The sequence below is a fragment of the Entelurus aequoreus genome, linkage group LG01 (genome assembly GCF_033978785.1).
Source record: "Entelurus aequoreus isolate RoL-2023_Sb linkage group LG01, RoL_Eaeq_v1.1, whole genome shotgun sequence".
Classification (NCBI taxonomy): Eukaryota; Metazoa; Chordata; class Actinopteri; order Syngnathiformes; family Syngnathidae; genus Entelurus; species Entelurus aequoreus.
This window is the reverse complement of record NC_084731.1, coordinates 62297904-62313860: the sequence shown is the minus strand read 5'-3', so window position 1 is coordinate 62313860 and position 15957 is coordinate 62297904. Positions and strand designations below refer to the sequence as shown.

Genomic DNA, 15957 nt, shown 5'->3' with positions numbered 1-15957 from the left:
TATATATACATAAGAAACAAAAAAACATAATAAATGAAAAAAACAAAAAAACATGCACAGTAAATGAAAAAAAAAACATTCTGTGAATGAAAAAACATAGTGTAAAAAAAAAATTTTTTGTCATAAAAAAATACAATCATGTGTGCTTACGGACTGTATCCCTGCAGACTGTATTGATCTATATTGATATATAATGTAGGAACCAGAAATATTAATAACAGAAAGAAACAACCCTTTTGTGCGAATGAGTGTGAATGAGTGTAAATGGGAGAGGGAGGTTTTTTGGGTTGGTGCACTAATTGTAAGTGTATCTTGTGTTTTTTATGTTGATTTAATTTTAAAAAAAAAAATATATATATATATATATATATATATATATATATATATATATATATATATATATATATATATATATATATATATATATATATATTATTATTTTTATTCTTGTGCTGCCCGGTACCAATCGATCCACGGACCGGTACTGGGCCGCGGCCCGGTGGTTGGGGACCACTGGTTTAGACCGTAATGTGTTTATATAAGTGTAGATTGGGGAATGACATTAATGTCTCTTGTTTACATGGTAGCGTCTTGTTTATTCTAGCTAGCAAGGTAATGCTAGTTATTCTCCTTTATTTTATCCAAGTGTGGTTATCAATCACGGTTTTCTGATCATTTTGATTTTATATAGGATTACTAAGTGTCAGTTTTACAGCGTTTAGTTGTCATTACTACCGTTTATTTGTCATACAAACGCCCGCAGCTGCAGAAACCGATGCAAAAAAAGTGACCACTCTTGTAACCCGTAACAACGCATTTATGACACAGATGTTGGAACAAGTCAATAGTTTTAAAGTTTGATGAAATAACCCCCCCCCCAGGCAGAAGAAAACTCCCCCTATTTGTCTATAAAATGGTTATACGTACACTTCAGCATAATATTGTTCCCTTATTAACGTGAATGAAAACTAAAAAGAAAGAAATGTAGATCAATTTACAACAAAGAATAACTATATTAACATTGTTTTAGACTGTGACTGAAAAGATTTAAAGTGCATCAATTTTCCTTTTATAAAAAAAAAAAAAAGAAGTATTTTTTGGACCGACTTGAACCATTTGATACTGAAAAATAAAATTAAAGAAACTCAATAATAATACATTGAAATTGATCAGCAACATTAACTCAGAGCAAGTAGTAATAGTGCCAAGGAGAAGCCAGAACTTAAAAACTCTCTTTCTTCGTTATAGTTCCTATTCCGGAATACTTGACCTTTCCAATGAAATACGTAATCAGATAAGGCGAAAACAATGTATAGTCGAGATGAAGAACATGTCCCTCAAGCTGGAACCATTTTTTTTTACTAACAATAATACAATAATTCACACCTTTTAACAACTCTTAACTGTAGCACTTGCCAGCATTGTTGAGCTTTCCTAAAAAGAGAAATATGATTTATTTTACTTAAGGGTGATATTTAGTATATAATTACCATGTTTGTACCTTTTGTTTAAAACATCATTAAAGCATTGTACACCAAAGTAAAGCAGTTGTACGATTTGCATTTTGTCTCCTTACTGTACCGAAGAGGAAGCAAACTAAGTTATGTCATCCCGTTGAAGTTGTTGGTCTGACATGTTTCCTGACACAGGTCACACAGTGTTTGTAGAAGATTACACTGTGTGTGTTTCATAACATAACCTGAAATGTCAACTCGCACCAGCAATTGTCTGCTTCTGCGTGTTGCAATGTAGACTCCCAAGTGAATAAGATAAATGCTCCTTGTCTGTGACCCTTGCCTTTGGAAAGGCAGACATTTGCTATTAAATGTAATTGGACTGTACAAGTGTACCTAATGCAGTGTCCAGGCATGTGATTTTTCCTATATAGTCGGAAATCCGTCTTTTTTATCTCTGTAAAAATATTTTGCAAAAATATTTTCCGTTTTCTTTGTTATTTCCAACCTACAATGTGTGTTAAAATCTTGATCCATCTCTTTGCCATACCTGCCAACAACTACGGTTTTCCGTAATGAGTAAAATATTTGATCATCCAGTGGTAAAAAGTACGGTTTTGCATAAAAAAATTATTAACTTAAAAATGGAAGTTACATAGCGAAGCAACTTCACGGGCAGAGGACAACATATACGGGAAACTTCAATGATGATTGCAAGCCTCAATTTTTTGCTTTTTAAGGTCAAGGCAAGTGTTGCCTTAAAAGAGGGCTCAGTTTTTTAGGGCACCAAAGCACACATTTGTTTCTTTCGAGGCAGGGGCTCCAAAGCTATGTGTCTCTCTCGCTCTCTCTCTCGCGCTCTCTCTCTCTCTCGATTCATCTATCCATCTATCTATCTATCTATCTATCTATCTATTTATATATATATATATATATATATATATATATATATATATATATATATGTGTGTGTGTGTGTGTGTGTGTGTGTGTGTGTGTGTGTGTGTGTGTGTGTGTGTGTGTGTGTGTGTGTGTGTGTGTGTGTGTGTGTGTGTGTGTGTGTGTGTGTGTGTGTGTGTGTGTGTGTGTGTGTGTGTGTGTGTGTGTGTGTGTGTGTGTGTGTGTGTGCGTGCGTATATATATATATAAATAAATAAATAAATAAAATTGGCAGCCAAAATCTCATACATGAACACTATTTTTTATCTACATGGACAACAAGGGTGTCTTATGGCCATCCATAAGACATAACTATATATATACACACACATACACTTTATATATACTGTATATATATATATATATACACACACATACACTTTTGAAATTTGGCACCGGATGGCCATAAGACATAACTGCCCTTGTTGTCATGTAGATAAAAATAGTGTTCATGTATGAGATTTTGGCTGCCAATTATGGCCAAAGTAATAATTAAAATTATTGTTATCAATATTGAAATCATGCCTACTGATTGTTAGGGAAAGCAGTGTTGGGGTGTGAACGTAATACCATCATGTCATTTGTAATAGACTATAGATAAACGTTATCCATATATCTAAAGACAAATATTAGTTTTTGTTTATTCTTTAACAATTTCAACTTTTTGTCATTAAATTAAAGATTAAAGATTAAAGTACCAATGATTGTCACACACACACACTAGATGTGGTGAAATTTGTCCTCTGCATTTGTCCCATCCCCTTGGGGAGCAGTGGGCAGCAGCGGCGCCGCGCCCGGGAATCATTTTGGTGATTTAACCCCCAACTCCAACCCTTTGTTGCTGAGTGCCAAGCAGGGAGGTTATGGGTCCCATTTTTATAGTCTTTGGTATGTGCCTTTATCTCTATTTTTACATTTTGATAGAGTGAGGTATTTGATTTGATTTGATTTTTATTTTTTTTAAGTTATGTACATTTATATTTACATATGGATGCTGTATCGGGACAGATCCACTAAGAGTTTGAGCAGTCATATAGAAATTAATTATACACAATAACACATTAACAAAATGCTGTGTCACATGAATGGTTTTTGAAGTAATACCTTTGTGACATGAAAAAAACACAAGTAGTGTTAAAAAAACATGGTGTTTACTTTTTGATATCAATATAAAACTCAAAGCAGTTTGGCAATTGAAGTTGAATTGTAATAAACAAGCTTTGTTCTTCTCCAATGCCTCCTTGTAGTTCAGTACAACAGTTTGGCCAACAAAAAATAACCAGGAGTGACACCTCTCACATCGAATACACAATCTTCACGGCCTGCGTTCAGTTCGATGAGATGACACATTTTTTTTTAGTTAGTAGTGATGTTATTTGTACAGTTATACAGTTTGCAGTTAAATAAAGGAGTGATCACCTCAGTAAACAAGCTAAAGACTTTATAAACAAGTTGTGACAATGTTCACGGCACATCACCTGCTGCATGTTTCCTCACCTCATTAACTCTCAGTCACAGCTGAAGGACGCTGTATTGATAAAATAAAGCGACATCAAATAGTTTTCTCCTTCGCTGTGTAAATGCCTGAGTGTCCTTTTGTGTGCATGAACACAATGCTAACTTTGCATGTGTCTTCTCCTGCAGACCACAGATCTCACATCAGTTCATTTGGGCGTCAAGTTCAGCTGTCGTTTCACTTTGCGGGAAATTAAAGAAAGGTGGTACGCACTCCTCTATGACCCGGTTATCTCCAAGTAAGACGGCAGGCCAGCAGTATGTTCTTCTCCTCGCGGTGTTGACAGCCTCCACTCAGCTCTCTGTTGTCTCCGTGCTTCAGACTAGCATGGCAGGCTATGAGGCAGCTTCACCCAGAAGCCGTGGCAGCGATACAGAGCAAAGCGCTCTTCAGTCAGGCTGAGGAAGCGCTGCTGGCCAAGATCGGTTCGGTCAGTACAAGTCCTTCTTTCAGGCGTCTCCTGCTTGTTCCACACTAATCTAATCTTGATTTAGTTTGTCCATAAGCAGACCAGCCAGCCCAAACTCGACTTATTCCAGGAGCTTCTGAGTAAACACCCAAGTGTTTTTCACCAGTCCCGCACGCCGAAAAGTCTGCTGGTCCACTGGCAGCTTCTGAAGCAGTACTACCTACTGAACGACCAGAGTGGTGAGTCAGGTCACATGTCCATACCAACCAGGGTTGTACCGCTACTAATAAAGTACTGCGCTACTAATAAAGTACTGCGCTACTAATAAATTAAAAACGATACTACACTGCCTTTTGAAAAATACCGGTACTTTTTTGTTCCATGCCTGTAGAGGAAGAATGACAAAAAACATCAATTCTACTGGTTAATAAAGAGTGTGTGTGAAGCGCATTATGGAGGTTTTTGGCCTTCAAAACTACCGATAAAGGGAAGGCTTTAAACACGGAAGCGCAACGCTGCAAGCTCTGCTTTAAAATATGCCTCGTCAATCTTTGTTTCAAACTTAGGTAAACATTTAAGTCAAAATCATTGTTTTTGTCTTAAAGCACAGACCAAGAGTGGCAACCATAAATCATGAAGCACTTAATACAATGTCAATACAGCTTTCTATTCTATTCCAACCACATCCTAGACCAAAGCTGGGCAAATATTTTGACTCAGGGGCCACATTGAGAGGAAAAAAATGTGTCTGGGGGGCCAATGTGTATGTGTGTATAAATTATACATACAAATTTAGCTGTAAAAATCTGCTGTACAGTATGTGTTTGGTTCCCTTTTTTCAGGAACACTAACACCAAAAGTCACAATGTCCAATAGAATTTAAAAAAACAGACCACCTCAAAAAAACGGAATGTAACTTTACAGTTTTTTGCTGAATGGGACACCCAAAACGCCCATGAAAATAAAGAAAAAGTGGGATTTACAATATTAACTATGGACAATAAAACACTGAATATTACCAACAAATGAACATCGCTCCTCTTTTACTTATCAGACCAGCTCCTCGATAGACATCTTTTACAATCAAGCAAAACACAACAAAAATAGAAAAAACACATAAATATGAATGCAATGTGTAATAAACACCAACAATATGGTATATTATCACTTTTATGCAGAAATTTGTTGTAAGAATATGCTTCCGCATCTGTTTCTGAAACACGCGTTTTGGGCTGGCTGCTCTGAAAACAAACCCTGCCCACTCTGCTTTGTTTCTGTCAGAGCTGCTGTTCCGTAGATTACCCTAATAACTCAACCGTAACACTCAAAAGCGCAGATTCCCACAATTGAAATACTTTCTATAGTTCAAGACTTACGGTCATTTAAAAACAGCACCACACATAATAATGGCGGCTACAGTTTTGACGTTAAAGGTCTAAAAAAAATATGTAGAATTATCGGCGGGCTGGATTGAAAATCTTAATGGGCCGTATGTGGCCCGCGGGCCTTATTTTGCCCAGGTCTGTCTTAGACTATGGCAGGTTATATGTAATATATATAAAAGTGTTCTTTGCTTACAATAAGAAAGCCCAATGTGTTTAATGCATTTTAAATTTTTATTTTTAACCTTCTAAAACTCTTTGAGTGCAATAAGAATGTTTAATGTAACGTAGGATTTTTGTTAAAATTATGCCAATAAGGACATTTTCTTGTGCTCCCCTTCATTTTGAAAAGTATCAAAATAAATTTTGGTATCAGGACAACCCTGATACCAACAAATGAACGGACACTATCTATATCATTTGCATTAAAAGTCATTCAATGGATTTTGCACAAATTAAAGCCTTAAATGGCATTAAAAAGCAATAAACTCTATGTCCAGAAGCATTAAAAAAAGAATACAATTGTAGGGCTGGGCTGATGGTCAATTAAGTCGATTAACAAAACGATGAATTGAAATGAACTCAAACTTTGCTGTCATTGATAAATTAGTACTGGTTCTACTAATCCTTTTGAGGTGAAGACGTTCACCAAGGTTAGCTGTGTGAACCCTGGAAATTATGTCGTATCAAGCTGACCAATCACAGTTTTTTTCTGACTTTACTACATAAAATTCTAACAATCGGAACATACACGTATACATGTCTCTAAACATTGTTTCGAAATATGTACCTAGGAATTATTTTCCTTTTATATTTTCAAACCGTAAAATAAAAAATTTAAACAAAACTACCATGAGGAAAGAATTAACAAAAGGAACATGAAACATGTGTAAATAATGACAAAAGAACATAAACAAAGAATGTTCAATGATCAAATTAATTTTTTTTCCAAAATGTTGTCTTTGATGAAAAATTGTCTGTCTTTTAGGATGTGACTTCTGGGAATGCGTGTCCTTTCAGATTTAAATGCGTAAAAAGACACAAAAAGTGTGTTAATGCCAACATTGATAAGATTAGCTGACACCTGCAGAAACCCTGATTTGGTTCCCGGGCCTTCAGTGGGGACTTAACCAGTAATCACTGTCGAGCACCAAATTTGGGTACTTTTGATACTACAACTGAATTTCAGCGGTACTACAGGATATAGATTCACGTAAAAATAAAAAGGAGCCCTACAGTCTTTCAATACCTTCGTTGCACTTGATCCGGTTGCAGACTTGGCGAGGAAACAAGCACTCAAGCAGCACTTGTAGCGAAGTCAGTCGGACTGCCTCTTGGTAATGCTGTAATTTTCCATGTCAGCATTGCAAGTATGCCTGATTAAAAAAAAACGCTCCACTTTTCAAAATGTGATAGCTCAGTGCTAAATTACATTGGCTCCAACGAAGTTGCTTGTTGCGATCAATGCGCAATAAATACAATATTTACTTTATAAAGACTTTTGAGAGCACAATCTAAGACTACCGTATATTACCAAATAAACGCCCTTGTGCAAATAACCGCCCATGTCCTAATAGCCGCCCGGAGTCTGACCCCATTTAGTGAATTAACCGCCCATGTCCAAATAGCCGCTCATGGGCTGTTATTTGCATAATTTATATTAAAATCATATTGATTTCATTAAGCCACATTTATAAACTAAAAGGAAAAGCAAAGGTGCAGTAATTCTGGTAATTACGGTAACAGCAGACGTTACGTGGGGATTCTGGGTAATCAACATATTGCAATGGGTCACCGCATATAGCGTAACACACACTCAACGACAACAACAAACCCACGAGGAAAAGTTTCAACATGGCAAGCAACAGTAGCAGTGAGTTGAATGAACAGGATACCGGTACACCACAACTGATGGACGGGAATACTTTAAGGGGGAAGAAGAACAGAAAGTTTGACTTAAAGTTCAAGCTAGCGGTTGTGAAGTATGCGGAGCAGAATTCTGGTTTGGCAGCGGCCAGGCAGTTTAACGTTGACCCAAAACGTGTACGAGAATGGAAACAAAAAAAGGGCGAACTACTATCTCAGTCGGCAATCGATGGAAAACGGGCTCGCTTATCTGGTGGAGGTAGGAAGAAAGTGAGCGACGAGCTTGATGCTAATTTGTGTCAGTGGATACATCACGTATGCTGCTTTATTTAAAACTTGGAGTACTGTAGCCTTTATTTTATTTAAATGACAGTATTATTGTTCTGTTTTAATGGTGGGTTTTATACTTGAGTACTTGGTACCATAATTTTATTTTTCCCAGTAGGCTGCTTTATTTAAAAAGTTTATTTATTTTTAGTATTGTTATTCTATTTGACAATTGTTGCACTACTGCCATGTTGAGGCCTTGTTGATCTCTTGTCTTTTGATAGCCTACCTCATGTTGATCTCTTGTTTTTTTGTTTGTATGTTTACAATAGCTTTTACATTTAAAGTTTTTTGTACGAAAAAAAAATACTGGACAGTAACCATTGTAACCAAATAATGGCCTGGTGCAGGCTGGTGCAAAAATAAATAAAAGCCTTGTGCAAATAAGCGCCCATGTCCTAATAGCCGCCCGGGGTCTGACCACATTTTGTGAAATAAACGCCCGGGCTACTATTTGGTAATATATGGTAAATTGAGCTTGATGGCAAAGACTAAGCAACACACTACTGCCATCTAACGTCTTGGAACTGCAACTGCATGCAGTCTACCATATAATACTTGTGGATGAGACTCCTAAGTGTAAAATAAATCAAGATATAACAACTGGACAGCACAGGTACTAGAATCAGCTCACTGATTTGATTTTTATCTTTAAGCAGATGAACATTTATTAACGCATGAACACACAGAAAAGTATAGAATATTGGTACCATTGAGTGCCGATAAAGTCCCAAGTCAAATGTGAAAAGTACCCATCTCTAGCCAAATACATGACTTTTTTTTGACTGTACTTGAATGTATAATAGACTGTATTTATATTATTCACATGTGAATAATGCTGTACAATAGACTGTATTTATATTATGCACATGTAAAAAATACCTAAGTGTTTATTGTTTATTGTGAGCGAACTGTGGTGCTGAATTTCCCCCAGGGATCAATAAAGTACTTTCTATTGTAAAATACATCATGATTATTTATAGACAAAATCTATCGTCCTTTCATGATCGCAATCAAAGTAGTATGGAATACTGACGCTGTAGTGAGCTAACTAGCTAACCCGTGATGCGAGATTGAAATGAGATTGGTAGGTCGTGAGTTCAAACCCCAGCCGAGTCATACCAAAGACTATAAAAATGGGACCCTTTACCTCCCTGCTTGGCACTCAGCATCAACGCTTGGAATTGGGGATTAAATCACCAAAATGATTCCCGGGTGCGGCCACCGCTGCTGCTAACTGCTCTCCTCACCTTCCAGGAGGTGAGGGTGATGGGTCAAACGCAGAGAATATTCTCACCACACCTAGTGTGTGTGTGACAATCATTGGTACTTAAAAAAAATACAAATAAAAAATGTGATGGGTTAAAGAAAAAGCCCCATTGCTAATCTAGTTGAAGTGACATGAGGCAGCACTCCTGATTCTAACACATAGAAGCTGAAATCTGATTGGACAAATCTGGCATACACAAACAAGAAAACAGTGCAGCCAAGAGACTTTACTATGAAATGAAGATTATAGACTGTTGGGAGTTGATTACTACAAATACTCCAATTAAAGATTTAAATGTGTATCACTGCTCCTGGTGGTGTTGAGGCCTAAAAACCCTCCACTGATTTACATTCAAATATATATTTTAATGGTGTCCCCTTTTGAATGTTCTTGTAATCGTGTTTGTCTTTTACAATATTATTGTTTCTGTTATTGTTCCCCATCAGACTGACTACTTTCAACTCAACATTGTCAAATACTTTGATTTATCAGTCGATCAATTAATAATGTAATTATGATAAACATTTGCAATTCAATTGAGGAAAAAAAGAACAAAGCTAATGTATAGAATAATGAAATATGAAATGTGTTTTTGTGAATTGCAGTCCAGCCACTCCCAAAGGGCGACCAAGTCTTGAACTTTTCTGACGCCGAGCAAATGGTTGATGACGTCAAGTTAAAGTAAGACATCTTTGAACGTTTTAATTATTTAGAGCAGGGGTGTCAAACTTGGGGCCACATGGAGGAAAATCTATTCCCAAGTGGGCCAGACTGGTAAAATTATGGCATAATAACTTAAAAATACAGATTATCTTTGTTTAAAAATAGACCAAGCATATTTTGAAAATGTACAAATCATAATGGGGTTTTTTACACTTCATTTGTCATTATTTATACTTTGATGATGTAATAATGTTCATCAGTCAAATAGGTAGGATTGAGTCTGGCAGACTTTTAAAATGCTCCCATTGGTGTTATTTTTTAATCTATCAGAAGATTAAATAAATAATATCAAAATGAAATGACAGGATGTTACCAATGTAATTTACTCAACCGATGTGCTAACATCATTTGGTTTATTCTGTATACTTTGGACTCATTTCATTAATCACACACAAGGTTAGAAGGGGATGCATACTATGTCAGTATATTTATTTAGAAAATGTGTCCCCATGCAGTCATTTAAGTAAAATGTAAAGATGATCAAAATCTTTGTTTTGGTTTTTTTGGTGGGCGGGGGTAGAAATATTTGACTATCACTAATATTTGATCACTAATACGCAGCATAAGTACATGGTGTCCAAACAGGGAAGTGTTGCCTCTATTTTAACAGGGCACATAGCTCCGCCTCCTCTGAAGTCATGCCTGCTCTTGGCAGGCGATACAAAGAATTGCTATGGCAACATCCAGTGGAGACATTTAGAACAGCAATTTATTTCATTCAAAATTTTCTGCTCATTTTTATACTTATCAAACTCATCTCCCGGGCTGCACAAAACCTGTTCCATACTTTTGACACCTGATTTAGTGGTTAATTTGAAGGACATTGACACTAAATGATAATATCCACATTATTGCGATTATTTCTAATCTTTTTCACGCCCGCAGAGAGAGCAGAGACGAGGTACTGGAACACGGTAAGAAAGCATTTAGTGTCCATCAACAACTGTCTTGGTGTTAAAAACCTAAATTGCTGCTATTGCTTTTCAGAACTAATGATATCTGACCGTCACCAGAAAAGGGAGATCCGACAGTTGGAGCAGGAGTTGCCCCGCTGGCAGGTTCTTGTGGACAGTATTACAGGTATCAATACCCTTTATCTTTAAACAGGTGTACAGTGGAACCTCTAAAGTTTCAGGAGAATAGTCAGAGGAATTGTCATGTCTTATTTAATTAATGTTATTGTTAACATTGTCGGACAGTTTAGAAAGTAAGCTCTGCACAACGAATGCATTACAGCAATAATTCTCCTTAAACACTCCCTAAATCCCAGCCTCATACACAAAAAATCAAGCAGTAACACTTGATATGGCATGAGTGGGATGGCAATTGATACACTTTAGATTATGCTTAATGATTCGGTTCTTTGTCGATTCCCTTAAGTCTTATTTGGATTTTTTTTTAAAAAGGGTAGATTAGCAAAACATTTTGTTTAGTTTAGAGCTAACATAAGGTTACAAACCCAACAGTGAGGTCTTTGTAAAAAACAATGAAAGAAAAAACATTTTTGAAAATTGATATAAGAAATAAATATTCTTCTGTAGAATTTAACAAAACACATTATTGTGTAATTTGCACATATAACATTTTGAAAACGTCCAAGAATCTTTATCTCCCTAGAATATACAGTATACCATATTTTTCGGACTATAAGGCGCACTTCAAATCCTTTCATTTTCTCAAAAATCGACAGTGCGCCTTATAACCCGGTGCGCCTAATGTACGGAATAATTCTGGTTGTGCTTACCGACCTCGAAGCAATTTAATTTGATACATGGTGAAATTTTAAGTGTGACCAGTAAATGGCAGTCACACATAAGAGATACGTGTAGCCTGCAATATGATGCCAGTAAACAACACCAAAACTTTAAATGTTCCATTGAAAATAAAGAACATTACACACGGCACTCAAAAATCTGTCAAAATGTTTTAGCATGACTTTAAAGCAGCACCACTTGATGGACTGTTGGCCCATTACGACTACCGTAGCCAAAGATACAAGTATTACTAATGTGTGTGTATAAGGACTGCAAAATGGCACCCATTAGCAGACATATTATCTGGCGTTTTGTTTCACAATATTATGCAAAAGCAACTTTTCTTACCTTCTGGTACCTGCTGATGTGTATTTGAGATCTGCATAAATCCTGAAAATTTGCGCACGTCCGCCACTATAGTCCGTGCCGATGCCGTAATCGATAAGCTTTTTCTTTTTCTCTATCTTCTTGTTATGGGACACTCATCCTCCGCTGTTGCCATGTCTAATATAAAGTAGCGTAAAGTTCTAACTTATATCTCGCTATGGAAGCAGTAAAACATACCGGTGTAGTAAGTATACATTATTCACCCACGGAACTTTAGGTATTAGAGCAGGGGTGGGCAATTAATTTTTACCGGGGGCCGCATGAGCAACCCGAGCACTGCTGGAGGGCCACACTGACAATATTTCAATTAAATTTTGCTCAAATTATTTTTGATATACCGTAAGATAGATAATAATAATAATAATATTTTCATTTAACCTAACTTATCTTTATACAAAAGCAGATGGCTTTTGATGGTTTTATTTTTAACACTTTCTTACACAACACTTCCTGATGTATATTACAATACAAAAATTTCAATTTCTGTCACTTTATCCTGCATCCTCTTTGTTGTAAAACCTTTATTTAACCAGATAAGAAAACGTTGTGAACGTAGCACGCCTGTAAGGTGATTGGCGAAGAAGGAGGAAGCGTTGCTGTTGCGGAAATGAGGAGTGAGGATTGGTTTTCCTTTTGGAAAGAACGAGATAAGTTGAGCTGTGTTAGTATAGCTTGCTCAATAAAAGTTTAAAAAGTGCATCAGACTTGGTGTGCACTTCTTCTGGACGCTACAATTGATGTCAGAAGTGGGATGAAATGCCTCCCAGTTCGCCTTGCCATCAAACCTGGGAGTCTTCATTGAGGGCGGAATTCCCCCCGTGGCAAGCAGCGTGGCTGCACCTGTAAACGCTCTCTCTCTCTCTCTCTCTGTCTCTCTCTCTCTTTGCGGCGAGCTCCTCACGTGGCACGTACCTCCCGATGACGTAGCACACAAACAGTGCAGTATGCGCAAAGTTTTACTTCTGCCACCAATTGTAGCGTCCAGAAGAAGTGCACATCAAGTCTGACGCTCTTTTTAAACTTTTATTGAGCAAGCTATACTAACACAGCTCAACATATCTCGTTCCTTCCACACGCATGTCTCCTCACTCCTCATTTACGCAACTCAAGAAGACAACATCTACTTCAGCAGGTCGTTACACTATATTCTTTAAACACAGCAACGTGTGTACCACAAATAAGCACACAGCTTTACCTTTACTTGTCTTGTTGAAAACACGCCATTCGTCATCAACTTTTCTCTTTTTAGCGGGCATCACTTGTCGCTGTGCGCCTTCCCTCACAGGACATACGCACATATAACACTTTTCAAAATAAAAGCAGCACAGTTGTATTGCACGCACGACAAAGATGTTTTTTTAAATTTATTTTGTAATTTGAGATTGCCGCTGCGCGCACGAGCATACGTCCACACGGAAGTAATACAAATAACGCTTTTCAAAACAAAAGCAGCACCGTTGTATTGCACACTCGAAATAGATGCTTTTTAAAATTTATTTTGTAATTTATAATTGGCCTCACGCGGGCCGGACAGGGACGTACAAAGGGCCGGATGCGGCCCGCGGGCCGCACAATGCCCAGGTCTGTATTAGAGAGTTCCGGTCGGACGTTTTTTCACGGGACACATTCCGGCGTTGTTGTTGCACTAGTGAGCCACGGATTATTGATTGCAGTAAAGTCTGAATGTCATTAAAACAGTTAGCGCCATCTTTTGACACTTCTTCCACTCCCGTCCTTGCACGCTACACCGCTACAACAAAGATGACGGGGAGAAGACGGTGTCGAAGGTGAGCCACGTAAATAAAATCGCCCATAAAATGGCGCATCCTGAAACAACTATCAGAAAGCGGCTTGAAGATGATCTGTAAAACATCATCGATGCAACATTTTGACCAAAGAACTACCATTATAAGAAAGTCTTTTACATTTACAAAAAAATCATAATAATATGACCCCTTTAATGTGCCTTATAATCTGGGGCGCCTTTTGTATGAAAAAAGACCTGACTAGACCCGCTCATCGGCAGTGTGCCTTATAATCCGGTGCGCCCTATGGTCCAGAAAATATGGTACAAGTGAAATTCCCCCAAAATTTGAATATCGTGCAAAGGTGTGTTTACATTTACAAGGTGAAACTAACATAAGACAGAGGCTCAAAACATGCAACTCACGATATTTCAAGTCTGATTTTGATATCATTTTGATGATTATGGCTTTAAAGCTTATTAAAACCTGGACTTGAAAATCTCTGAAAATGTTGGGTTTTCAAAAACTGCATCAGTCATGATCATCAAATATATAAGAAATAAGTGCTTGACGTATCCCACTTTTCATGTAATGAGTTTATATCACATATTAGTTTCACGTTTAAAGTAGAATTGCTGATATGAACGGACTTTTATACAATATTCAAATTTTTGGAGCTCCACCTGTATAATATAATGACTTTGAAAACCTGGTGGAGGGAAAACATGCAACTTTTCTCTGATTGCAGTTCAAAATTCACCTACTGAAAATCAGGAGCACTATGGCAAATGTTTGCAAGCCTTTGACCACAAACTTATTCACTGCTTGCTGACATTCGTCGTTCCTGGCCTGAGTGTACCTTTCCCTGCCGCGGTGAAAGAAGAAGCTCGCGGCTGACGTGAACTGGAGCGAGTACTTACTGCCAGTAATGACGTCAGTCTCGCCGCAAGAATCGTTAAACGAATCGTTTGGAAAAATGACGAGCGATTCCAAGGAGTTGATACACTGGGAACCAAATCTTCATTCCCATCCCTAGGCATGAGACTTTGAAGCCATATTTTTCCCTGAAATTATTATTATTTTTATTTCTATGACTTTGTGGGTGTTGTTACTAGGAATGAGCATGCCTGACTTTGACAACCAGACGCTGGCCGCTCTCAGAGGACGAATGGTACGCTACCTGATGCGATCGCGGGAGGTGAGTGAGACGCAGTGCTACCACCAGCGTACATTAAAAGTATGATGCCCATTGTCTTTGCCTTTATGCTCCCATCAGATTACACTGGGTAGGGCGACCAAAGATAAACAAATAGATGTAGATCTGTCTTTGGAAGGACCCGCCTGGAAAATCTCAAGGAAACAAGGTGATGGAGTTGTCTAGGCAACATGGTGCTGACAGGAAGCTGTAACAGATGTGTTTGCAGGAATTATTAAACTAAAGAATAATGGAGACTTCTTCATCGTCAACGAGGGAAGACGACCCATCTACATCGATGGCAGACCGGTCCTGTCGGGCAACAAATGGAAACTAAACAACAATTCGGTGGTGGAGGTGCGTGTTAGTCTGCCAGAAAGTTGAACGTTTGTATGATAGAGAACCATAAATGATTGGCGAGTGCTTAAAATGAAACCTGTGCCTTACTATGAGGCAATAAAGGAGGTAAAAGTCTAGCAACTTGACTCATCTACAGATACTGTCTCAGGCAGGGGTGTCCAACATTTTCCACAGAGGGCCACACTGAAAAATCAAAGCAAGCGGGGGCCATTTTCATATTTTTTCATTTTCAAGACCAATACACTATTTAGATTTTTTTTTTTTAAGGTTTTGGGCTCCCTTTATGTTTCATGTAAGGGGTTTAGTTCAGTTTATTTATTTATATAGCACATTTAAAAAAACAACCCCAGTTGGCCAAAGTGCTGTACAGACATAAGAAAAGGGGCACATAGGGTCACATTTACATCGTAACATGGAAGGATGAATAAAATACTGTAGTAAAATATACCTTCAAAGAAGTGCAGAATATATTACCTTAAAATACTAAAATGTTATAAATAAATAAAAAAGGATAAAACAAGAAATAAAAACAACCAAGATCTCCTGTCTAACTGGATTTAAATGCCAGTGAGTAAAAATATGTTTTCGCCTAGATTTAAATTGGCTCAGAGACTTCAAGACTTTCAATTAT

The 15957-nt window shown here is 37.5% G+C and overlaps 1 protein-coding gene across 3 annotated transcripts in view; it reads left to right on the top strand.

Moving 5' to 3' along the window:
- Positions 1-15957, top strand: part of mcrs1 (microspherule protein 1) — a 47271-nt gene that overhangs the window by 25933 nt on the left and 5381 nt on the right. For 2 of the 3 annotated variants that reach the window (XM_062055817.1, XM_062055833.1), the window contains 9 exons: positions 4037-4146; positions 4230-4338; positions 4403-4556; positions 9768-9843; positions 10771-10799; positions 10873-10965; positions 14887-14969; positions 15048-15135; positions 15196-15323. In XM_062055817.1, coding sequence (XP_061911801.1) covers positions 4037-4146; positions 4230-4338; positions 4403-4556; positions 9768-9843; positions 10771-10799; positions 10873-10965; positions 14887-14969; positions 15048-15135; positions 15196-15323 — 870 coding nt within the window. The remainder of the gene's footprint in view (positions 1-4036; positions 4147-4229; positions 4339-4402; positions 4557-9767; positions 9844-10770; positions 10800-10872; positions 10966-14886; positions 14970-15047; positions 15136-15195; positions 15324-15957) is intronic. The other variant, XM_062055825.1, reaches the window with a different exon arrangement.